The sequence below is a fragment of the Phalangium opilio genome, unplaced genomic scaffold (assembly GCF_054372755.1).
Source record: "Phalangium opilio isolate 3A_F unplaced genomic scaffold, DU_Popi_V2 ptg000048l_1, whole genome shotgun sequence".
NCBI lineage: Eukaryota > Metazoa > Arthropoda > Arachnida > Opiliones > Phalangiidae > Phalangium > Phalangium opilio.
The window spans coordinates 3,898,933-3,924,341 of NW_028324170.1; the positions used below are offsets into that span (position 1 = coordinate 3,898,933).

Consider the following 25,409-nt stretch of genomic DNA (forward strand, 5'->3'; position numbering starts at 1 on the left):
AAACAGTGGCCCTTAGGGCAATCAAAATGGAGATAGAAGTTACATTTTCGACTAGAAAATCGTGCACCCAAAGAACATCCCCGCTAATTTTTTTTAAACGCACTTCAACATGTAAGAATTTACGACAAATGAAAATTAGTATACATAGTTTACGCACGAGGAGGATTCATTCATACCATGTGCACAAGGAGACCAGCTAGGCAACTTAGAGCGTAAAATAGCAGACGATTTTACACTCTAAGTCGCCTGGTCTCCTTGTGTTAAGGGTAGAAATCCTCCATGCCTGTAAACAATGTATTGAAATCGGTCAGAGAGGCTACTGGAAAAGTTAGTGAATTTTTGAGAAAAAAAAAAACCTCTATGGCAACCCTAGAGCCTTTTTGGAAATTTGCAAGTACCTTGATAAGTACTTGGTACAGCGAGGGGGAAACCACTTTGTGTATTAGGTGTACGCTTTAGATTGTAGTACGAAATATTATTTGTAATGATTAAGTAATACCAGGAACCGATACCATAACTTGGAATCCATAATTGGGCCGTTTTGTGAGGTAATGATTGGGGTAAAAGGGGGCTGGGCCTAATTGACGCTTCGAAAACGTCAGTTATGACGTCATGAGAAGCGTATATGCAGTAGATTTTTTTCCCTCCTACAGTTGGAACTGTAGTACCGGAAATCGCGTGTGTGTGTCGGCTCAGCTGCTGTAGAAACGTTCTTCTAAGTTTCCATCTTATTCTAGAAGAATGTCGGTCAAAGAAAAAAATAAAATTTTGAAGATAATTGAAGGGAAATTAAATCAAGTTGTGTTAGAGACTGTAATTTTTGAAGCTAACAATTCACTTGAAAACGGAATTTTCAATTTAAAAACTGAGGTTCAAATCGCTTTAGCCTCTATCAAGACAAGGCTTAGGGACTTCGAAAATTTGAGTAAAGCGCTTTGGCAAAAATGCATTAAAAATTATTGCGGAAATAAAAAGAAAGCATCATTTTTAAGGGAGTGGTATGCCACGAACTCCTATATTTTGGAAAAATCTCTCCAGTTTGTAGATAAGGTCTTAGCAAAATGTAAGTACACTACTTAATAGTCCTTTGATTGTTCCTCGAAAATTATTACATTTTTGCGTTTATAGACAGAGTATCTGTAGGAGCAACGAAAGATGATTTGCGTGAGACAATACTGTGCAATTTGGAATTAGAAATGGAATCTAACGGTATAAACTTTAAAATGAATTATGCCGTAAACATAAATTAAGACTAGGCCTATATTAATAAGATGTTGATAATATTCCCTAGATGAAGTCACTCAGGTTGACAACAATGTTATGGAATGCTTAATTCTATTGTGGGCAGACCAGAATTTCTTAGGCATACCGCAAAAAGACTTTGTGGATGTATTTCATCTGCTGGCTAGAGGAGTGCTAGAATATCTGATCCGCATGTCTTCAGTTTTTATGGAAGAATTTAACAAAAAAGCCACTGAATTTGAGCCTTTTAAATTTGAAGAGTCTGACGTTCCAAGTTAGTGTCTAATGTTAATAATTAAGTAAGGCTTGCAAACAAATAATGTTTTGGGTTATTTTTAGACTTCAAAGATCTTGATAGCCGGCTAATTTCATTAGGTGGAGGTGGGCTTTGCTTATTGCAAAGAAAATTTGAAAAAGAGCTAACTCAGCCAACCAAAAGGGGGAAGGCGTTACTCATGCTCAAGATTGTCAAAAAAATATACCTCAAACCAGACGAGAAGGGAGATAACTTACCAAATGATCTGAAATCTAGAGATAAGGGCTTTTTGTACTTCCTGAAACCGCAGTTTAGCAAGTTCCTATTTTTCTTTGATTGTTTAGTCAAACATCATTTCAACTCACTTTCACGTAAAGATCTCACGGTTAGTAAACTAGAAATGCTTAATTACAAAACCCAATGGACTATTAAATAAATTTCTCTCCAAAATTCAAACTACGAGTAAGTAATCGCTCGTAGAAATTTAAGGGATATTAAGCATATCACGCGGATATCCTGTATATTAAATCTCCTTATCCCATTTCACTATTGTGAATACTCACTCTTAGTTCAAACTTGGACTTATAATTTATTTAACTATGTATATTTTCATCAACCTGGTAAAATAATGAAATTTATCAAATATTTGGTTTAATTTTATAGGCTATCTGGCCCAACGTGACAGAAAATTTCGAACTACAACAAGTTCTTTTTAAAGAACTAAGGACACTCGTACCAAATGATCCTCTAATCGAGGAATTTGGGAGGAAATTAATAAAAAAAATGATGAACGCTCGCTTTGGTGATCTAGTCCACTCTCATTTTAAAGACAATGAAAACAAGAGTTTAGGAAAGGGAGGTGCAATGCTCAGGGATGAGTTATTTCAACTTAATACCACTAAAAAATCAAAGAAAAAATACTCAAATCCAAAAAATAAATCAAATGAAACTCCACCTTGTAAAGTCAAACCCACAAAAACCAAAACAAAGCCATTGGCAATTAAAAAAGTAACAACTAAAAAGAGAGCTACCAAAGGCCTGAAAACAATTGAAGTATGTGCCACCCTTAAAAAACCCGCCTTATGTGATGGGAAAAACTGTGATAATGTCCAAGTCACGCCAAAAAGTCAATCACTCCCTATTTCGCCAACTGTGATAACCCCTGCAGTCACTAATTCAGGTTTGGGGCTCTCACATTCGAATAAACAGCTGACTAATCACGGTCAACTAACTCCGATAAAAAAGAAGAATACGCAACCAGCAATCCCTAGAAATTTATTTTCTAGTCGAGGCAAGAGAAGTGCTAAAATTCCTTGTGCCATACCAAAAAAAACAGCGAGGATTACCTCGTGTGATGATAAAGATTGTGATAATGACCAAACCCTATCAAAGAGTCAAACACTCCCTATTTCGCCATCTGTGATATCCCCTGCCGTCACTAATTCAAGTTTGGAGCTCTCACATTTGAATAAACAGCTGACTAGTCACAGTCAACTAACTCCGTTAAAAAAGAAGCATACGCAACTTTCTAGTCGACGCAAGAGAAGTGCTAAGATTCCTTGTGCCATCCAAAAAAAAAAAACAGCGAGGATTACCTCACGTGATGATAAAGATTGTGATAATAACGAAACCCTGACAAAGAGTCAAACACTCCCTACTTTGCAAACTGTGATATCCCCAGTTCCTAGTTCAAGAAGAGCGCACACTGTTTCAAAGGCACAATTGGCAACTCACAGTGAACAACCTCCCAGGTTTATGAAACTTGCAAGCCCTAAACTTGTATTTTCTAGTCGAGCAAAGAGAAACACTAAGCCTCCAAAGAAATTGAACTTGTGATTTTATGTGTAATAAAAAAGGTTTAATCAGCCAAAGTTCAAGATATTATTCGTTTTTTTCTTTCTTTTTTGAGTCTTTCAATTTTTTTTTCAAATCCAGTTCAGCGATGGCAAGAGGAACTCCCCTGTATTGGTCTTTGGTTTTTTGACCATGAATGTCTTTTTTCATGATGAGGTTTCTTTGGGCATGAGCGTAGTTTGTTCCTGATAATTTACTAGCTGTGGAATACCGCATTTGCCCAAAAACACTTTCAATGGCACTGCCATTAATTCGCACAGGCAAGATAAAATTATCCGGATAATCACTGAGGAAATCATTGGCAAAATTAATGAATCCAAAAACAGTGACTCGCAATAAATCCCAGGTTTGCCAGGATAAAAATTTCTTTTGGGATGGAGAGTCAGGTTGGAATTCGCTATCGGCATCTGTTTTTGGGAAAATAATTTGTTTCATATTTTAAACGGATTTTCATTCCCAATTTCAAACTACCTCACCTAAAATTCCATCGAGCCAATTCTTGAAGAAGGTGTAGCCAGCCATCATTGACTCAACTACAGAATGATCAGACAATTCTACCCCTTTGTTGTTGCACAATAATCCATCCTCGAAAATCATTTTAGTATGACGAAGGTACTCTCTTGTCATCAATATCTCATCAGCATTAGGAGGCGGGGGCTTATTTTCTGGTTGCGCAATGCTTATAAGAGCAGTAAGCATCTGTTCTTGCTGTTAGGAAAATTATAAAATGTCAGGTTTTTTTTAAAGGGAGGATAAAGAGGAAAATCAAATGTTTTTTATTGATCCCATTAATTATTTCGAAATTTTTTTTTGTTTCTATATGCAGAGAAGTCTTATAATTAGTACAAAAATTGGTAAAAATCGGTTGATGTTCCCCGTTATTAAAGAATCCTCCGCCTGAGAACAAACACTTCTCAAGAGTCATCCTCAAGCGAAGAGTTAACTTAATTAAAACATCTTCGCGCAAGCTACCTGCATAATCTTGGCCGGTTTCACGTTTAACCTCGTCCAAGAGTCTCTCTCCACAAATGATTTAATTAATCCCTTAACTCTCCTGGCCTCCCCTCTTTTAGATCGGGCAATTTCTTCATTGTAAACTTGCAAAATAGCATTCCATCCAAATTGAATTGATTCAATTTCAAAAAGTTTAGAGCCTTTGGGTTTAGATGAGTAAAGCGCCGCTATCATACTTTTAAGCTAAAGAGAAATGCAATACAGTACAGTCAGGAATTCATTAAGTATTTATAGTGTCGGAAAGAATCAGTTATCATACTTGATGCGAAGGACAGATTATGAAGTGTATTTTACGGAAAGGCTTAAACGGATGTTGAAATGATGGTTTGATATCATGGTTACGGCATCCAAATTCATCAACTTCGTATCCAAAACAGCCTTTTACACACATTAATTCCTTAATGACGCTTAAGTTGGTTGAAGCACCGTCACAAACTAGGGCTCTTACTTGGAAGTCATTTAATTCAAAGAGCTGAATGACGTCAAAAATGCAACCGATTAGGGCCTGTATAAAACAAGAAAACAAATTTAAAATACTTAAATATTTGCAATACCAATTTAATATTACATCTTTTTTAATTGGTCCAGTAGACGTGATGTAGGGACCCATTACGTCAAAGTGAAATGACGCATCACGCCAGTAAAATTGCAAAATATAATCCGTGGCTTTCTGGGAATCTTCGTCACCTTTCAGACTTGCGTAAATGTCTGTAAGCATTCCATATTCCTCTGGTCTCATTGATAAACCTTGGAGCTCATTATTGCTTGAGTTCCACATAATTTTAGAGATCACCCGCACTTCATCAAACACCAAAACACCAGCACCTCGAGGTTCACTCAGCCCCTTTTTCTTTTGTTCTTCCTTCAAACTTTTATAAAGCGCTGCTTGATCTTCGATGTAATCATTGTTCATCCCTGGTTTTTGGAGTCTGGCGGTGGTAAAAATTTTTAAAGAGCTTTCACTAGGTAATTTTAGTATGTTGAATGACTGCAAAGCGGAAAAGGCAGCGGGACTGCGAACATACACAGCCAGAGCTAAGCGATAAGAGATCATCGACCATGAATTTCCCTTAGCTCCTATTTCTACATAAAAGAGGAGTATTTTAATAAAAAGAAGTCAGAATAGTTTTCAAATACCTACTGTTTTTAATTTGATCTTTAAAAAACGCCTGGGTTTGCTCTTGATGAACCCTATGCCTATCAGCGTTCCACACTTGTTTCATAGCACGCGTTACTTGCAAGTCTCCACTTTCTTTCACGATATCATCTAGATTCTTCGTTAACTCCGGATCATTCACTATCGTTTTGACTAACTGTGACATCTCTTTATTTTGTTGCTCCGACAAGACTATCTTCTGTTTTGAAAGTTTAATTTCTAGCGATGAAACTTTCTGTTTGAGGCTTTTATTTCTTTTTATTATGTTCGAAATCCTTTTTTTTGAGCTCCTTGGTGTTAAATAAGCAATGGCTCTTCGTGATCGCTCATCAGTTTTTAGCCGTTTGATTTTTTTTGGTGTGCATGTATTATCGCCTGGTTCAGTTTCTCTAGCTTGTGATAGTTTTCGTTTAGTCTTGTTACGAGCACAGTGTTTGGACAACCAAAAAGAACACTTTTGGCAAAATAATTTATCTTTTGATTGACCAGGTAGTATCAATTTTGTACAATTAGGAGACTCCATCCGATAAAACGGCAATTTAAAAATAACCAAAGAATTTGGCTGGCTACTTTCCGGTTCATTTAAGGACAGTTCATCTTCTGTAAATCCCTCACAAAGGCGGTACAGTCCATACGATGATACTTTTTGCAATAAAGGAATTAAGCTAGGGCATACTTCACATTTGCGTTCTTCATTATCAGCGTTGGAGAGTTTGATAATTGGCCCTATTCTTTCCTTTTCAATTCCGAAAATTTGCAGACTGGCGTTGAGGGTAGTCGCTGATATCACTATCCGCACAGGATTTATGTATGAATTTAATTCACTCCATTCATCGAAATCTTGAATGTTATTGTAGCTAAGCCTAGGCTTCGGATTGCGCGGTAAATGAACCCAACGTTTTCGCGAAATTATAAGCGAGCGAGTACGCAAAACTTTATCGTCATTAAAATCAATTACTTCTAAATCGTCAATCTGAGCTACTGTTAGATTTATGGCAGTTTTTAAAAGAGAAAAAACATAATTACTGTCATTCACCGACTCGCTCGCTGAGGCATCCATTTTTTATTTTCGACTATTGTAAAATTGTTGTCATTAGGGAATCATTGTTGTCATGGCAACGACAGGAAATGCAGTAGTTTTTGTAGCTACTGTAGGATTTTCTAAAACCCAATAAGAATACAGGAAAATTCAAACCGCCGCTGTTACGGCAGATCCCATCATACAAGGAGCTTGAACCCTATCCCTCTTTTACCCCACACAACGCAGCATAGGGTATATGCGCCATTGTGGATTCCTAGTTATGGTATCGGTTCCTGGTAATACGAAGTAGTATAATGTTTTCCCTGTCATATCATGTATTACTAGGTAATATGCCGGGATTCGTGTAATACAAGGAAATATTTTGTAATACGAAGTAATTTTTGAAAAGATTCATGTAATACGGTGTATTTTTTTTGTATTACGGTGTATTATTTTGTAATACTATGTATTTTTTGTATTACGGTGTATTATTTTGTAATATTATGTATTTTCTGTAATACGGTGTTGTTTTTTATAATACAATGGAGTATCGGAAATTTCTCAAGTTTCACGTATTATGGTATATTTTTACAAAAAAACTGGTGTAATAGGGCAATGTTTCAAAATTTTCTTGTATTAGTAATCAGATAGTCCTTAAATGGAAAAAAATTCTCTTTCACACTGGTTTTCGCGGCATTTTCGGTTGCGCTGCCAGCATGATTGAGTGGGCTAAAGCGCCAGCAGGGTTACCGTACCGCGTAATAGAGTACGCTTTTCGCGCAGTATGCTATTTTTTGGAGAGGGGTTCTAGTTATACAAAGCTTACAGGTCAGTTTCTCTTAACTATTTCTAGATTAAACTGGTAATTTAAATCAGAAATATTGTAAATGACCTTAAATTTGATTGAGTCGGTTGGACATACTGTAAATTTCTTTATATTATTAACTCGTTTGGTTGTGAAATTTTTAATTGTTAGTCAGGCGGTTTTCTATGCTGTTACTTGGAATCACAGACTATGTTTCAAAGAAACCTAGCGATTATTTTTCAAAGTATATGCAGCTAAGCGATAAGTCCAGCAATGAAAAGGGTATCCTCGAAAGAATCTCTGCCAAATCGCAAACTAACCAGGATATTATTCAAGAATGTGACCAAGTTCAAACGGACTTAAATACCACCATTCATCGTGAGGAGAAAAAGTACAAGTTTTGATTAAAAACAGTATCAAAAATACTGAAAATGAAGTTTTTGAGAAAATGAAATCCTTTACAGTTAACATTTCAAAAGATGGTGGAGACTTGATGGGAAAAGTGAATTGCCCATTTTGCGATATTATCGTTCGAATAAGAACTAGTACATCGAAAACCGGGAACAAGCGGTGGATAATATCCAACTATGGAAAGCATTTGAAAACCGATTTGAAACTGTCTTGTGGAATTGGCCATTCATTTAATGGTGCTACTGTTCAAAAAACTCTACCGTCTCTTTTCAACTCTGTCGGGCCAGCTGAAAGAAAGCAAGATGTTGACATCAATGTCGAGGATGATGACAATCAAGTTGATGAGCCTGTAATTTCGGAAAAAAAGAATGAAAAATCTTCGTGTTCGGGGGAAGAAATGAATGTCGTGATGTAGGAACTCTTCACGCCATTCACAGTTATAAAGTTCCAACAACTGAAACTACAAAGTGGAGAACGGAGAAATATAATAGGCAAGAAAGAAGAAAGCGCCAGTTTGATATCATTGCTACTGATCAACCATTAATATCATCTCATAGTAAATCAGATGAAACATGTGATAAACCGCAACCAAGAGTTAGAAAAGTTTTTCAGCAAATTGATTGGAAATTTGAGTTCTTATCCTAATATTTGTTCTAAGATATCAGAGGAAAACAAAGAGAAAAACTTGACAGACTTTTGTCTGCGCTTATGACTTCGGCCGCAAAAAATACAGAAAAGGGAAATTCTGCCAAAAGATACGATGAACAACTTAAACAGTTTTCTAGTTACATTTATTTAATTGGAGGGCGTTTGACCTATGAGACTTTGAAAGCCAATTTGCCATTACCTTCTGTAACCACAATTCTTAGATGCTTAAAAAACAATGGACCTCGCATCGTGGAAGGCAATCTTCAAATGGCCGAGCTGAAATCGTTTCTTGGAGAAAGGAAATTAGCAATGAAAGTTTGGATCAGTGAAGATGCAACAAGGATAACTGGGCGTTTACAATATGACAGCTGTACCAACCAAATCGTCGGCCTGGTTTTACCTATGAACAGTGCAACTGGGATACCCGTGAAGTTATCTTACCCTGCCAATTGCGCGAAAATGATCGAGACTTATATTTTGGAAAACCAGTCAGCGTCTCTGGCTTACGCTGTAGTGGCTCAACCAATTCAAAATGGGACACCATCATTTTGCTTGTCTTTATTTGGAACGGATAACAAGTTCACAGCAACTGATGTTGTTGCCAGATGGCAAGAAAAAGCGCTACAGAGTACGGTATTGAAATATTAGGATTTTCATCAGATGGTGATGGAAGATGTCTCAAGGCTATGTGACAGGAGTCTAAAATTGCTGACTTTCCAATTTCCAAAGACCGCCCATGGTTCCAAGCTAACCCTAAACCTAAAGCTATCTGCGTTCAAGACACAGTTCACCTTGGCGCTAAAATGAAAACCAGGTTATACAAGGTATCTCCTATTAATCCTCTTGGTAATAAAATAGCCTCAATGGATCATCTTAACGTTCTCATTGAGAGCTTTCCTAAAGATTTACACGGTTTGTCCATAACGGATCTCGAGGCTAAGGATAAAATGAATTTTAAGGCTGTAGAGAAGATCTGCGAAGAAAAGATAATCACTCTATTGAAAGAAGTTCCTGGAAGCGAAGGCACTGCTCAATATTTAAAAATCATGAAAAAAACATTGGGGACATTCTTGAATGGAGATTTATCGACACCTCAAAGGATATATGATATTTGGTACGTTTTGTTTTTTATGCGTGGCTGGCGTTCTTGGATAAACGATCATTCAGAGTACACTCTAAAAGACAATTTTATCACCTATAACACTTACGTCTGCTTGGAAATTAACGCCCATTCTTTAATAACAATTATCGAGAAATTGAGGGAAGAACAATGCGATTGTATTTCTTACCAAACCTGTACAGCAGTCAGACTTGTAAGAGCTTTTTCAGAGCCCTGCGCTCTATGACAAGCAATTTCTCTACGATAGTTAATTTTGGCATGCTTGGCATTTTACATCGTTTGAAAAGAATTCAGTACCAAACGGATATAGTCAGCCAATGTAGTGACGCATATGCCTTTCCCCGCCACAAGTCAAATTCTTCGAACAACAACAATACGTTACCTTTTACCGAGGAGATAAATGACATAGTTAGCGAAGCTATGAAACACGCGTTAGCAGACTTGAGTAGCTTTGGCATAAATCTGAATTCGCAAGACCTCAATTGCAACTTAGTTCCAGTTAAAATGAAATGTACTGAAGTTGACGAAGATCTCGACGAAGGAGATGAGAGTTCTGTAGAAAATGAGGATTATATCGAGGATGTGTTGGAAAACTACGAATCTGATGAAGATATTTCCTCTGACTTGCATGAAGACCTGACTATTCTCAGGTCAAACGGTGGATGCAATTTCAAAGACTACACAATGGATCTTGGTTTAGAAGAATCCCTATTAGCAATCGATAGCAGATTTGTCTATCTCACTACCAAAACAGGAAGGAAGATAATAGCTAGAAAAACCTCACTCATATGGTTACTGACCACATCTAACCACCGGCAAAGCAGTGATCGTCTATTAAGAGTCCAGGAAAAAATGTACTCTTGTTCCGAAGCTAACGTAAAGAAGCCAAGGAATCTAAGTAAAGAAGAAAACATCAGTGTAGGAGACTGGACCATTTTTAAGAAATGTAACCAAAAAGGATTCCTGGTGGGTTTAGTCTTGGGGTTCTCTTATTTGACAGGTTCGGGCAAAGAAAGAGAATACTCAAAGAATAGCGCTCCGACTAAGCCACCAAAGAAGTCCGCAAGGGGCCTGGGAGTTTTGTGCAATTGGTATACGTGGGACTTTCAAGGAACATTGCGTGTCGTGAACATGCATGCCCACGGCTACTTTGATATTAAATATTACCGTTTTACTATTCCAAGACCTGAAGTTAAGTCAAACGCTTTGACATTGACCACCAATATTACTGAAAAATTAAAACTTTTTAAGTCTTGAATAATATTATAGAATATTACGAGTTTTAATTATACAAAAATTCATCTGATAATTTCCTTCTCCATTGAGTACATACAAAGGCCTATGCTTAAACAACTTCAATTCACATAAAGGCCTATTATTGAATTTTTTGGGGCAAAACTAACAGATTTAACATTGCACTGAGTAGTATCTGTAAGTTTTGGTGGTATATTTAGTAATAACATGTAAAATCTGGTAATGTGTTGTAATATCTTATAATATCATCAAAATTATGTAGTCTAGCGTAATAAGTGAAGTGAAATATCAGTATCGTAATAAGATTAAAAATAGTGTAATATCTTGTATACGGAGTAATACCTTGTAATACCTTGTAATACGGAGTAAAACCAGATAATAATTTTTATAGTACGACTTAAACGGTGTAATATTTTTGTAGTACCAACAAATATTCTGTAATTCAACGTAATAAGTGTAGTACAAATAATATCGTACTATATTTTGTAATAGCGTGTAATCTTTAGTACGGTGTACATTAGAATCAATAGTGGTTTCCCCCTCGTGGTACAGGTGATTTTCTTTAGGCTTTCTCACGGTTTCGCCTGATTAGGTCTTATAATTCGAGGTTTGAAAGAAATTGAAATATAAAAAAAAATTATTAGGCTTTCCACGCGATAATGCGATCAAATCATTTTATTCTCCTTTATGAAAATTCCTTTGCCTTCGTGGGACCCGATTCGGTGACCCCCAAATGACCCTTGTGGGTGCCGCCGCTACGGATGTCGCCCTCTCTTTATCTACACGGTCAAATTCACTCACCCTTTATAAGACGTATAAATTATTGTCTAGGACTCTAGGCTATTTTTAGAACAACGATGACTAATCATTTCCGTTATCTATGACGTATCGCGTGACGTCAGTTACGTCACAGACCCTGGGAAAAAATTATACCCATTGTTCTTTAACGGTCAGTTAATAATTAATAGTTTTTGCTTTACATATTGTGGAATTTTTGCACCTAAGATGCTTATTTAAAATTATAAAAGTGCTATTTTTCCTTCGGATTTTGATTTTAATTTGATTTAATTATAATTAATCATGATTAGTGAGAGATAGAAATAGATTTAGTCGAGCCTTCCTCGTTATAATTATAATATTTTAGCCTAATTATTACGCAATTATAATGGCACCTAATACTATCTTCCCATAAAACTTAATTCATTCAAAGTAAACAACTGCTATTACCGAAATATAGGCGTGTAAATTGCATTAATTAAATAACACATTTGTGGAATTAGATAACTATCTTTTATCCTAATGTAACTTGACAGTTAACAAAATAGGCGATACGTTTTCCTACAGACTTTTGTTAAAATGACAACTGATATTGTCATATACTGTTATCTGTACTTATGGAGTACATATATATCCTGTTGGCCACCTGCGCGGTTGACACCTGCCGGTGAACAAGTACAACAACTACCAACTTAACAACCATCAAAATGATAAGAAAATTTTCTGCTATCTTGTCCCCCATTTAATTTTAACCTATTGTAACCGATCGGTAGACTTTAACCGTATTGTAGCCTCAAGTTGAGATGAACTTTAGGTCAAATTTGAAATTTGTTATTCATAATGTGATAAAATAGTCTAGTACCACGTGGAGTGAAGTTCGTTGCGACATATGGACGATAAACGCGTCGTCTGCTAATTAAACTATCCACAGGTTAGTTAATAATAAAAAATAGGCCTTATTTTACGGTTCATATAATTCAATAGCAGAGAGAGGAAAGAAAAAAAAAGATATAATTTCGAAAATTTACAATCAATTAGTTATAGTAATTTATTTAAACGCAATTAAATCTAAATTTATAATAGAGCAATTTCGACAAAACCAATTAAAAATATATATATGTGAAATTAGGCCAAAAATAATTAAACCAATTAAATTTTGTCACCACACATGGTGACGTCATTGCTAAAGATTGAATTACTTATAGTATATATTGTCAAACTAAGATACCCGGGCCGCTAATCCTGCATTTAAAAGAAATAAAAAACCTTGGGTTTTTGTTTTAAAGGCATCTGACATCTGTCTTTCCAAGGAAAATGCTCTAAGCCTTTGTTTATTGGTATTTTTTTTATTTTATAAGACAGATGTTAAACCATAATAATGATTCCTGCAAGATTAAGATTATACACTGAGAGGGGTCGTATTTGGCGGAAGTTTAGCTGGGAACTATAGTTAACCTGGCTGGCACGCGACGTGTAAGACCTGCCTACCATGATAGACATTCAAGTACTTGGGATGGCATCTTCCCCCTAAGATGTTACTCTTGAGATTGTCACGCCTTGATCGCCTCGGGAAATAATTATTATTAAATGTTTCACCGCCAAATATTTCGAAGAAATTCACAATTTTTTCTTCTTCTTATTCGGAATAAAATATGCAAATTAATTCTTTCTAGCCTTAATTAGTTCTTTTCTAATATTGAAAGTTTATTTGAATAATTATTAAAATATTTCTAGGCAATTAATTTCTAGGAATTTTATGTAAAAATATTTTATTTACAAAGTAAATTCTTTGCTGATAAGTCTGGCTGGCATAAATTAAACGGGGTGTGTTCTTTGGGTGCACAATTTTGAGTCAAAAATGTTCTTCGAAATTTTGCCCTAAGGGACACTGTTTTCGAGTTATGATTTTAAGTGTGTTTTAGGGATGACCCCTTAATTAAATTAGAAATCATTGCCTTTCAGTTTCATAATTAATTAAATTTAAGAGCTCATTCCAAAAACACTCGAAAACAGCTAGTGTACCGGACGGAAAAATGGAGATAGAACATTTTCCACTCAAATATGTCCAAAGAACATTCCCCAGCCAGACTTATCAGAAACACCCTGTAAAAAGACATTTTTTAGACTATAATTAGTAACTGATTAATTGGCTTGGTGATTTGAGCGGGTCGGTTTATTGTTTGACCCTCCTGACCCTTATTAACAGCCCGACAGATTAAACTTGATTTTTCTTATCATAGTTTAAAACTGACAGACCGACTTAATTAATTTTTAAAATAAACTTTTTTTTAATAATTAAGGAAGTCTCTGATAAAAATCTTAGTGTCAAAATATCATTTTTGTTGAATGTCTACGTCTAGGGAATCTGAGTTTATGTAGACAATGGCTAGACGAAACGAAAGCGAACAAGGTAGCCATCAAAAACAATTAAAATCAATCAGTCTGGTACGCTAATTATTATGGAAATTTATTACTTTAACATACTTCAAAATCATAATGAATCCGTTACATTTACCAACGCTTGGTGCGTTGTTCTGGCCGCGTAAACCAATAGCAACGTTGTACCTTGCCCTTGTAGTCCTAGCTAAAACACCAAAAATAGCAGTAGCGTATATTAAGTAATGTAACAATAATAAGTAAGTCCGGGCCACTGTTTTTAAGGTACGATTGAGTGGAGTAATTTAGGAATGATCCCTTAAATTTAATTAAGAAACTGATTATGACAATGATTTCTAATTTAATTTAGGGGTTATCCCTAAAACACTCTTAAAATCATAACTCGAAAACAGTGTCCCTTAGGGCAATCAAAATGGAGATAGAAGTTGCATTTTTAACTCAAAATTCATTTCCCAAAGAACATCCCCCTTAATTTATGGATGCAGATTTATCAGAAACACCCTAGCTGTATGGTAACAATCATCCCTTGAAGTTTGAGGCGTAGCCAAACTGTTTGAACATACTTCTTACTAATTATGTTACTTATTTTTAAAATAATAGAAATTATGGAAATTTAATTTGGGGATCCCTGGACCATGAGAGTGAGTGAGTGAGTTAGGGGTGGTAGACGTGGGTCCTTTTCCATTATGTAGCGTCTGGTGGTCTGTTACCATGGCAACCATCTCTGTTGTACGCTTACTATGGTTTACTAAGGAGCCAGATAAATCCGTCTAGATCTTTACGTTCTCTGAGGTACAATGGGAAGGGATTGTGTTCAAAGGGGGATTCTCTCTCACTCTCTCTCGGCTTTGGCGTAACAGCAGGTCTGCCAGAATAGGTGACGGCCGTTAACCTTGTCAAAAATAGCTCTTTTATGGCAGGTATCGCGCAAAAAAAAGAACAGTCAGAAGACGGGTGGACGCCTTGCTCAGAACAGGGTTGATAATCATAGGTCAGGGGAAAAAATCTGGGAATTTAAAAATAGGCCAAAAATATCCAGGGAATTTTGATTTATTTCAGTGTTAAGAAATCAGAACCCCAAATTTTTCAGTCTGTTCTGTAGTAGATAGGGGTTGGATTGAATTGAACACACAAATGACTGGACTGGCGACACTTTTCCGTACACTAACCGTACACTACTCTATTAAAATTGACAAAATAAGCCTAAGAAGTCAGGGAAAATCACATGAAATAGTCATCTAATTTGAATCTAAATCTTTTTTTGTTATCATTCGTGTAATTCATTTTTTTTTTTTTTTTTTTTTTTTGGAAGGGCCACCCAGAAGTAAATCAATTAAAGTAAATATATTTCTTCTGAAGTGAAAATTCTTTTAAAGAATATGTTAATGTTATTCAATGGAACAAAAAGGGCTCTTTTTTTGACCATCTTGTTATTCGAATATATATATATACATATTCCCTTTCAGATTACACATCCGACTATAAAAAGAATAATTTAAGAAGCAACAAATATGAAATTACTGTAATGAACGCACGCACGCATATACGGGAACAATTTGTTTTTTTGTTTTTTAAAAACAAACTTTAATTTTTATTTTATCTTGTATCCCAGACTTATTTTAAAAATAATTCGTCTGGTAAATCACGCTCCAATGATCGTGTCTCTCTCTTTTTGGGCAATGTTTTGAGGTTTTTATTCATGCATAAATGATTACCTAGGTAGCAAGCATCTTGTAGAATCTTCGTGACAAAATCGAGGTGCAATTCACTCGAAATGTTAGTCTGAATCAAGGTTACGAAGTAATGAAGCCATTTCATGGTCAATTTTGAGTTGAAAATATTGTATGGCATTTTGCCCTAGGGGACACCCTAAACAATTTGCTAAAGTTGTCTTTGTGAAAGGCTTAAAAGCAGGGTTCATACAAACCTGGAAAACAGGGAAATAAATAGTTGACAAAAACCTAAGGGAAAACTCACGGAAATTTAGAATTTTTAGTAAAATTCAGGGAAATCAGGGAAATTTGCGTCAATCAGGGGCCGAGTAATTAAGCAAAATGTTCATAAACATCCCCTCCATAGGATTAACATTACACTAAACTTTGGAGGCTCATAACTCTGGTTATATTAGAGATACGGGGATGCCCTTTGATTATGTAATAGTCATATTTGCCCCCCCCTCCTTAGTTAACATTTGCCCCATAGGATACTCCATATACGGGAAAAACCTGGAAAATTCAGGGAAGTATATGGGGAAAACCTGGAAATCTCAGGGAAAATTGTTTTCCAAAAGTTGTATGAACCCTGTAAAAGATACGTGAATAGTATGACTGAAGAGCCAGATATTGAAATTTTTCAGTTTGAAGAAATTATAATTATAAAACGTAAAATTTTGAACACCTAAAAGTTTTCTATGACATTTTGACCTAAGGGTCACCATTTTCAAGTTAGCGTTGGAGTGTTTTAGGGATGACCCCTTAGTTAAATTAGGATTGTTTTTCAAGTTCTTAATTAAATTTAAGGGACCATCCCTAAAGCTCTCCAATTTTCATAACTCGCAAACTGTGGCCCTTACTGCAAATTATCATTGAACATTCTCGACTCAAAATCGATTTCCCATAAAACTCGCTGTATTTTGGTCCTATAATTACCCTTTTTTGGAACATCCTGTATATATTGGCTTTAGATAAAATTTTAGGCGTAGGTAAAATCGTGTAATGGCAGTTCGTAATGAAGACTCAATGGGAATTTAACATTGCGTGTCACTTCTCATTTATTAAAGGAACAGTCAGCATTTCGCCATTTGAATATTAATTTTTGATAACTCCCATACATTAATTGCGTTTCAATTTAATACGGCGGATGAATACCTTCATTAAAAAGCCCTATTATTATGAAAATAGTTCATACTGTTTTAATATTATTATTCACGTGTCGTTCTTGTAAATTGAAATAAATCCCGGCTTTTGTTAAGTTATAATCAAATTCAAACGCACTTTTTTGAGTAAAAAGTCTGGCGCGGATTGTTACGCGATGTTAATTTTAATGGGATAGAAAGTAGTGTCGTTGTAATTGCGATACACTGTTTTAGCTGACTAATTAATTTTTGTCCGTTCGTGGACGATGAGTTGATTAGAGATTATGCAAATTATTTTGAATTAGAAATTAGTATAGAACAACTTAATTTCTTTTTACCCCAAAAAAGAAAAAGAAAAATCTTTTAACCCGTTGATAAAGTAGATTCATAATTTCCCTCTTTATTGGGGTATGGGGTGGGGTTAAAAATAAAATATCTTTACGTCATCTATATCTATATAAATCAAAGTCCTGACTGACTGACTGACTGACTGACTGACTGACAGACTGACTGATAATCAACGCCCAGCCCAAACCGCTTGCCCTAGAAGGCTGAAAATTTGCAGGAACGTTACTCATAAGTAGTAGGCGCGTACTAAGAAATATTTTTCCAATCCGCCGCCATCTTAAAAAATGGCGCCCAGAAATGTAAAAAATCTTCTCTATGCAATTACGTACGCGCGTTTCAACCGATTTCACAAATATTTAGGACACTGGTTTGCTTTAACCTTAAGACGGGCTTAATGGTCTTTCGGGTTCGAGTTTTCGCCATCTTTTAAAATGGCGCCCAGAAATGTAAGAAAATATTCTCTATGCAATAAAGTCCGCGCGTTTCAACCTATTTCACAAATATTTAGTACAATGGTTTCCTTTAACCTATAGAGACGGGCTGAATGGTATTTTGGGTTCAATTTGTTGCCATCTTTTTAAATGGCGTCCAAAAACTTAAAAACCCTTCTTTATGGAATAATGTCCGCGTGAAAAGTAATAAAAAGTATCCCGACGGGCTGACGGACTGTGCCGAGTGCCTTCGCTCCTAGGGTGCTAAAAAAATATTAGTCATCAGTAAAATCTACACATTCTTTATATCATTTTAGATGAAAGTTCTTATTACACGCGAGCGACGCCGCGGGTAACGGCTAGTCAGTTATATAAATCTTATATCTTCGTGATGTTTAATTGCCTGAATGTTAATTAATATATATTTGCATTATAGACCATTTATAAATAGGCCAAAAATATTATGGAATTATTTTTTAGTGGAGAAAATTGTAATCAACGTTGAACAGTGTTACACCGCTGAACCTGGATATATAGAAAATAAATTAATGCTGGATACGTTAGGGATTTGAAACTTATGGGAAAAAGTCAGGGATTTAATGTTTTTCCTGAAAAAAGTCAGGGATTTAATGTTTTTCCCTAAAAAGTCAGTGATTTAATGTTTTTCCCTAAAAAGTCAGGGATTTAATGTTTTTCCCTGAAAAGTCAGTGATTTAATGTTTTTCCCTAAAAAGTCAGGGATTTAATGTTTTTCCCTAAAAAAGTCAGGGATTTAATGTTTTTCCCTAAAAAAGTCAGGGATTTAATGTTTTTCCCTAAAAAAGTCAGGGATTTAATGTTTTTCCCTAAAAAAGTCAGGGATTTAATGTTTTTCCCTAAAAAGTCTGATTTAATGTTTTTCCCTAAAAAAGTCAGTGATTTAATGTTTTTCCCTAAAAAAGTCAGTGATTTAATGTTTTTCCCTAAAAAGTCAGGGATTTAATGTTTTTCCCTAAAAAGTTAGGGATCTTTTTTATTTTTCCCTAAAAAAAGTCAGGGATTTTTTTATTTTTCCCTAAAAAAAGTCAAGGATTTTTTTATTTTTCCCTAAAAAAGTCAGGGATTTTTTTATTTTTCCCTAAAAAAAGTCAGGGATTTTTTTATTTTTCCCTAAAAAAGTCAGAGATTTAATGTTTTTCCCTAAAAAGTCAGGAATTTAATGTTTTTCCCTAAAAAGTCAGGGATTTAATGTTTTTCCCTAAAAAGTCAGGGATTTAATGTTTTTCCCTAAAAAGTCAGGGATTTTATTTGGTGTATCGTACCATCCTTCGAGCCATGTAAAATACATACCGGGTGCGATGAAGTGGACTCTAGTGAACCCCTTAAAATGGTCAGGAATATTGTCTAAAATTGGTCAGGGATTACCTGGATAAGTCAAGGGTCTTCAGTATGAAAATTTCGTTTGAACAATGTATAAGAAATAAATACATTTTAAAACATAATCTCCAAATTGGGAGTTGAATTGTTTATTTGTAAACAAACAATAGCATACTTAATACAACAAATATCCCTCTTCACATTACATTGACAACAAACTTTTTGTGGGCTAAAAGCAGGGAAACCTCAGACTAAAAATGAGCAAATCTTATATGACAAGTCTGGGCGCGTGCCTGAATTAAATTAAGTATAGTAGGGCCCCATTACATGAATTTCTAAACCAAAAAAATTACCCTGAAATTCGCCCCGGATTTCTATTCGAACCAGGTGCACCACATTTTGAATTTAAACCCCACTCGCTCTATTTGAGGTAACCACCCACTTTTTCCAAACCCAAGAAATATTCTCCGTACCTTTAATAATACACCTTACGCACGCGCAGTTAAACTAAGAGTTAAAAATTATATAATAGAATCAAAGGCATCGCGTGTCGTTTAATGAAATAGTCCGTTTTAAACAGAAACTTAAGCACCTGCCCCAGGTGATGATGGTCCCCCCTTGGTTTTTTGTCTAGGGGCCCGAAATAATAGACCAGAACAAAAGATTGGTTAGTTTTAGTTGTTCGTCGTCGTCGTGGTGGAGGATGAGGAAGGTCATAAGGTCAATTAGATATAGGATGCGCTACCGACTCTCCCGAGAATGGCGTATTCTCTTTCTGCACCCTCTCCCTCCTTCCCAACCTTGTAGAGAAATTTTGGAATAATCCAGGTGTTTCTTTTTTATTTTGAGGAAATGGTCCCTTTTTATATCTATCTTACCGACTTTATTATTATTATCTGTTTTCTTTTATATCTACCTGTTAAATTACGTAATCTCACGTGTGGGTTATAGAAACTGAGGTTTGTATGTCTGTTTGTTAGTTAGTTTCCTTGTTTGTTTGTTTGTGGGGGGTCTGATATAGAGAGCTTTCGTTTGGAGGAGGAGCTATGTGAGATAATTTATACCGCCATGTTGGGGGTTCATTGCATAAGGAAAGCTGAAACACACCAACATGGCTGTCAAATCCGTGGTAGGGCTTAGGAGGGTGTGACGTACTACACAGCCAACTGAAATCTCTCTATATTAAAAAAAACAAGTTTGCCCCGGAATTTATTGAGAATTTTTCTACCAACTGCTAGCTCTTATATCGGTTAAATGATGAGTTGGCAAGCTGTTATGTCATAGATCAATTCTACCCGTAATACACGACAACTTTTCCTGGCACTTAAATGAAGGGTTTTAAGCTATATTTAATATTAAATTTGATATCAGGTATCAACTTGCACTAGAGCCAATTTCTCTATATTTATAATTAATAGCCAATTATAACTGCTTGTTCTTAGCGTTGACGCTATACCAGTTTTCAGTTTAGATTCAAAATTTCACGTTACGAGACAATTTTGGATTCAAAATTACAATCACACACGTAGATGTTATAAATACGTAACCGTAATTTTTCTTGTTTTGTTTTTTGCATCTGTCGTTTGGATTCATTTGAAAACGTTTGTGTTTTATAAGACAATTTAGCTCGAGAACGGCGTTTCTTTTCTAAATGGTTTAAATTAATAGTTAAAATTAATTTATTCATCCCCAAAACCCTTTATTATGAATTAATTAATATCGGGATGACGTCAATGAGTGTCATTTATTTTTAAAACTTAATTATTACATCAAAATTTCGGAGTTAAAAGTGTCGTTGATCCCAAAAAAATGTTTTAATCATATGGCAGGTTGCCACGCTTTTTTTCCATATCCTTAACGCGCGTGGGTTATCACGTGGTTTCAGTTAGTTACCCGCCTTTTTTAATAAACGCGCGTGAATAATTAAGAAGTAATGGCAACCGATGTTATGTTGTCAGTGTACGGAATACAGTCGAAGGTATGGAAGGGTTTATTAGGGAGAAGGTATTCACAACATTTCTAGCTTTAAACGTAGGTCCGGAGTTAATCCCCGCCTCTAAATTACAACTAGCATCTCATTGGTTCTTGAAAACTCACGTCAGCGCGGCGCGAATGACGAAAATTACAGTCAAATTTTCCGACTGAGGAGAGGCGAAATAGCCCGGCCTCCTTTTACGTCCCCCCCCCCCTTGTATTTTGAAAGGGGGACTGGGACTATGGCGCGCGAATACTTAGGCAACTTATACCTTCTCCCTAATAAACTAGATATCACTTCTTGCCCTTTCTTAATATATAAATAGATTCTTACGCGTCAAATATGACTTACTTATTTATTTACCCGCCAATTTTAAAACAGTAATAGCAGCCATGGTTATTTTTACATAGACACAAATACGGTCAAAGTTACCAGGGTTTTATTACTGTACGATAAGATTTGATTATTAGCAGACGATTCGGGAACTGTTACGCGGCGATTTCATTGGTTATTAAGATGTAATTATAGAGTGGTGGTATCTGTTTCTAAATAAGAGTTCATTGTTCTTCCCACGCGAGAAAGAATGCAGTAATTCTCACGCAAAACTGTTAGAACGATTAAGGCTCCACGCCACCAAAATCCCGGCGCGATAGATTAAATAAAAAATGGGTCAAATATGTCATTAAGTGGAATTTGGTAATAACGCCTATAATTTTACGTCAAGTCTTGCTAAGCCTAATTATTACTAACCCTAAAAACTCTTTCGGGACTCCCAGGCTTTGAGTAGGGACTCCCCCGAGCCTCTGGGAAAGAAAAAAAAATAATAATTGGTGAGAGAGACCGGAAAACCAACGCCTGTGAAACTGAAACCAAGTCTTCTTTTTTGATTTTTAAACAGAGAATCTTTGTGTCTTGTAAATTAGAGAGATTAAGTTGAGTAATTATGCTAAAGTTACTCCTTATTCTAAGCAGGATTGATAAGGGTCAGGGAAAACTTGTCAACACTGCGCCATAGTTAAATAGGGCTCAAATAAACCTGGAAAAGTCAGGGAAATAAATATAGTTGTCAGAAAACTCAGGGAAATTTAGAATTTATAGAAAAATTCAGGGAAATCAGGGAAATTTGTGAGGTTTGGGTAAGTTTGATCTGAAGGGGTTACTTCCATTATGAAAAAATCACTCCCGTTGTTATTACTCCATATATGGGGAAAAAAAACCTGGAAAAATCAGGGTAAATATGGATAAATCAGGGAAATTAGTCAGCTTTGAGTAAGTTTGCTCTGAAGGGGTTGCTTCCACTCTACCAAAACCCACTCCCGTTGTTATTACTCCATATAAGGGGAAAAACCTGAAAACTCAGGGAAATATTTGGGGAAACAATCTGGAAAACTCAGGGAAATATATGGGGAAACAATCTGGAAAACTCAGGGAAATATATGGGGAAACAATCTGGAAAACTCAGGGAAATATATGGGAAAAAAACCTGGAAAACTCAGGGAAATATACGGGGGAAACACCTGGAAAACTCCGGAAAATCTGTTTTCCCAAGAGTTTTATAAACCCTGTTAGCTGAAAAGGGATGAATTTTCTCTAGCCCCGTTAGTGAAAACTATTTATTGCTTAGGCCTAGAAAGGTTAAGCAAATTTAAATCTTTCCAACTGCGCAGTTAAGCCTAACTAATTTTCACACGCAAGTAAATTTCAAAAGAAATATTAAACCCAACCACGTGATTAAACTCTCTAGTTTCGGGTAATATTGAGGGTTGCGAAGCTTTACGGCTGGATTCATCTTTGGCATTGAATTGGGGAATTAACATGATCCCGATTTCTTTTTTCTGTTTCTGTCTCTCTCTTTCTCTCTCGACACACTTGTAATAGAAAAATAAAATAAATACTTAGGGTTTAAGAATGAATTTGACCTTTGAACCAACCCCCCAAGATATCTAGTTACTTCGACGCCAACGGGGAGTTGCGGTCTCAAACAAAAAACGCGGGAAATTACTGAGACGCTTGTCGGGACTCGGGATGGATGGATGGATGGTTGCTAGGGGCAACGGGAACCGGGCATCCCCCTTGAGGAAAGACTCACTCTCTTTCTCTCTCTGGGAAATTTGGGAGAAGGAAATAGTTAACCTAGTTTTCACTTAAAGGCCGGATTTTCTGCTAGAGGGTTCTCCTGGTGCAGAAAATGACTCGCGACCGAGTAACAATAGAGAAGCGAGTCGTCTAAAAAATACGGTTCTCCTGGTACAGAAAATCGAGGGATAGGGGTTCTACCGGTGCAGAAAATTGAGATATGGTATAGTCACGTTAAAATTTTGGACCCCCTTTTCGCCCCTAAACTTGGGCGCCCAATATTTCCTAAAGTACGGTTTTTCGGGACGGGTACAGAAACCCGAGCACTAAACATGCAGCAAAAGTAAACTATAGCTTTGAAGCTCAAGCAATAGCTAATTTAATAATCTTCTAAACCACAAATGCGTTTTGTTGAATACCATGGGGGTTAGTCTCGCCAATTGTTAGCCAAAGCAACACCAAACTGTCAAAGAATCAGTGGCGAAGTGTACTTTTGAGCAGAGGTATAGAATCTGAATTCAGTATAATAAACTAGTCTTTGAAAACCTTAAAAGCCATTGAGTGAGGGCTATGGCTATATCACTATGTTGAGAAAATTTTTAAAAGAATTGTAGGCACATGCAACCCATAAGATAAACTTGAGGATTTTTGCCTACAGGAGTGAGAAAATTAATTCTGCACTTCATTGCAATTGTTTAAAAAAGTACATTTTAAATTAAAAAATAGAAGAAATTTTTTAATCAATCGGCTATATAGATTTGGATTCAGCGGAGTATTTTCTTTCAAAATCATATTTTTCCATCTCAGTTTTAAAATAAAGGGAAAGAGTTTTAGTAACATCCGAACTAGCACATTCGTGTAAGTAGTTTTTTTCTGAACCATCTAGCGTTAGTTGGTTTCATGAACATTCCATGGCAAAGTCTTATACGAAACAGTTTCTAATGAAACGATGGAGCACTATACTAAAATATTTCGAACCAATATCGTTAAAGCCGTACATTTGGGTAAAACTTCTAGTTTTACTGTTAAAAATCTCCCTCTCCCAGAGAGCTATATGGTTTCTAGAAACGTTTGGACATCCCAAAGAAATACTCTATTATGTGACTCTAAGGGTAAGCAAATTTTCTGGTGTCTACATATTCTTAAAACTCCCCAACCCCTGAGGGGGTTGTACTAGTAAAGGTGAAAATCATCACTATACTCCCGAGAATATAGAAAAACTATCCAACTTCTTCAAGTCACGAGGTTTCACTTCTGTTAAAAATCTACCTTCCAAATATCCAGTTCGAAGAAGTAGTAAAGTCAATGTTGTAAATTTTAAGAATATAACGGGACTTTAGAGGTTACCGCCCCCTTTTCGGAGAGTTGTTCTGCCAAGGCTACTGAGCGCGTTCGACGACAGGGAATGTCAGCCACTAACTAAAGGCCGCCGACAGGTTATGGCAGCGCTCACAGAAATACCTCTCGTAAATCCCGTATATATAACAAGGACTGCGCCAAGCTCGGGACCCATTTAGTGGTATTTCTAGAAGATTTTTGTCATTGCACTGAAAGAGCATCTCCCAAAAATTTCTGGGGTCCCCGCTACGAACAATTGTAGAAACCCATTAGCGACCGTGCCATATTACTTTAAACCCCCGCGGGCGGTACCGATACTGTTTTGACCCATTACTGTCACCCTCCTTTTTTACCTCGACAACTTTTCCCCGTATATCTTTTGTAATGAACGTATAGATTATAGGGAGCTACAGTGCGAGAGAAAAGCCATGTGACGTGACGTCATTTCTGGGGTCTTAAATTGTATTGCCAAAGCTGATGACTTCCAATATGGTTGCCAGAGCCAAGGTAAGAGATAAGAGGGTGTGACGTCACGAAAATATTCCTAGTAGCACTCTACTGGCTTTCTGTTCTTAGACCTTTGGCACGGGTAAAATTTCAACTGACTTTCTTGTTCTTCGCGAAGTGGTCTCACAAAACTTAGGACTGCTGAACAGATTACTTTGAAAATGAATTCCAAAGTGTATGTATATGTTTATTGCTCGGGTTTCTGTACCCGTCCCGAAGAACCGTACTTTAGGAAATATTGGGCGCCCAAGTTTAGGGGCGAAAAGGGGGGTCCAAAATTTTAACGTGACTATACCATATCTCAATTTTCTGCACCGGTAGAACCCCTATCCCTCGATTTTCTGTACCAGGAGAACCGTATTTTTTAAACGACTCGCTTCTCTATTGTTACTCGGTCGCGAGTCATTTTCTGCACCAGGAGAACCCTCTAGCAGAAAATCCGGCCTTTAAGCTTCTAGAGGGATCATATCAAAGTGACGCAATATTTGAAAAAAAAAAGAAAAAAATCTATTCATTGAAGATAATTTTAGATTAGGGTTTTGGTTTTTATTATGCCATCTTTAACTGAA

The 25,409-nt window shown here is 36.2% G+C and overlaps 2 protein-coding genes across 4 annotated transcripts; one reads left to right on the forward strand and one right to left on the reverse strand.

The window, feature by feature from the left end:
• Positions 1–493: 493 nt before the first annotated feature.
• On the forward strand, positions 494–3,380 carry LOC149673784 (uncharacterized). 3 transcript variants are annotated; one of them, XM_089839498.1, is made up of 6 exons: positions 494–548; positions 654–1,063; positions 1,129–1,209; positions 1,292–1,516; positions 1,582–1,883; positions 2,162–3,380. In XM_089839498.1, the coding sequence occupies exons 2-6, from the start codon at positions 742–744 to the stop codon at positions 3,332–3,334; spliced, it is 2,103 nt and encodes a 700-aa protein (XP_089695624.1). In that variant the 5' UTR covers positions 494–548; positions 654–741; the 3' UTR covers positions 3,335–3,380. The 3 variants fall into 3 exon arrangements, with proteins under 3 accessions (XP_089695624.1, XP_089695623.1, XP_089695625.1); XM_089839499.1 differs by lacking the exon at positions 494–548 and having other exon boundaries at positions 788–925; positions 993–1,063; XM_089839497.1 differs by having other exon boundaries at positions 508–1,063.
• LOC149673785 (uncharacterized) lies at positions 3,335–6,833 on the reverse strand. Its single transcript, XM_089839496.1, has 6 exons — positions 5,508–6,833; positions 4,935–5,449; positions 4,626–4,871; positions 4,325–4,549; positions 3,829–4,060; positions 3,335–3,759 (listed from the first exon to the last, which is right to left on the reverse strand). The coding sequence occupies exons 1-6, from the start codon at positions 6,580–6,582 to the stop codon at positions 3,380–3,382; spliced, it is 2,673 nt and encodes an 890-aa protein (XP_089695622.1). The 5' UTR covers positions 6,583–6,833; the 3' UTR covers positions 3,335–3,379.
• Positions 6,834–25,409: the final 18,576 nt, after the last annotated feature.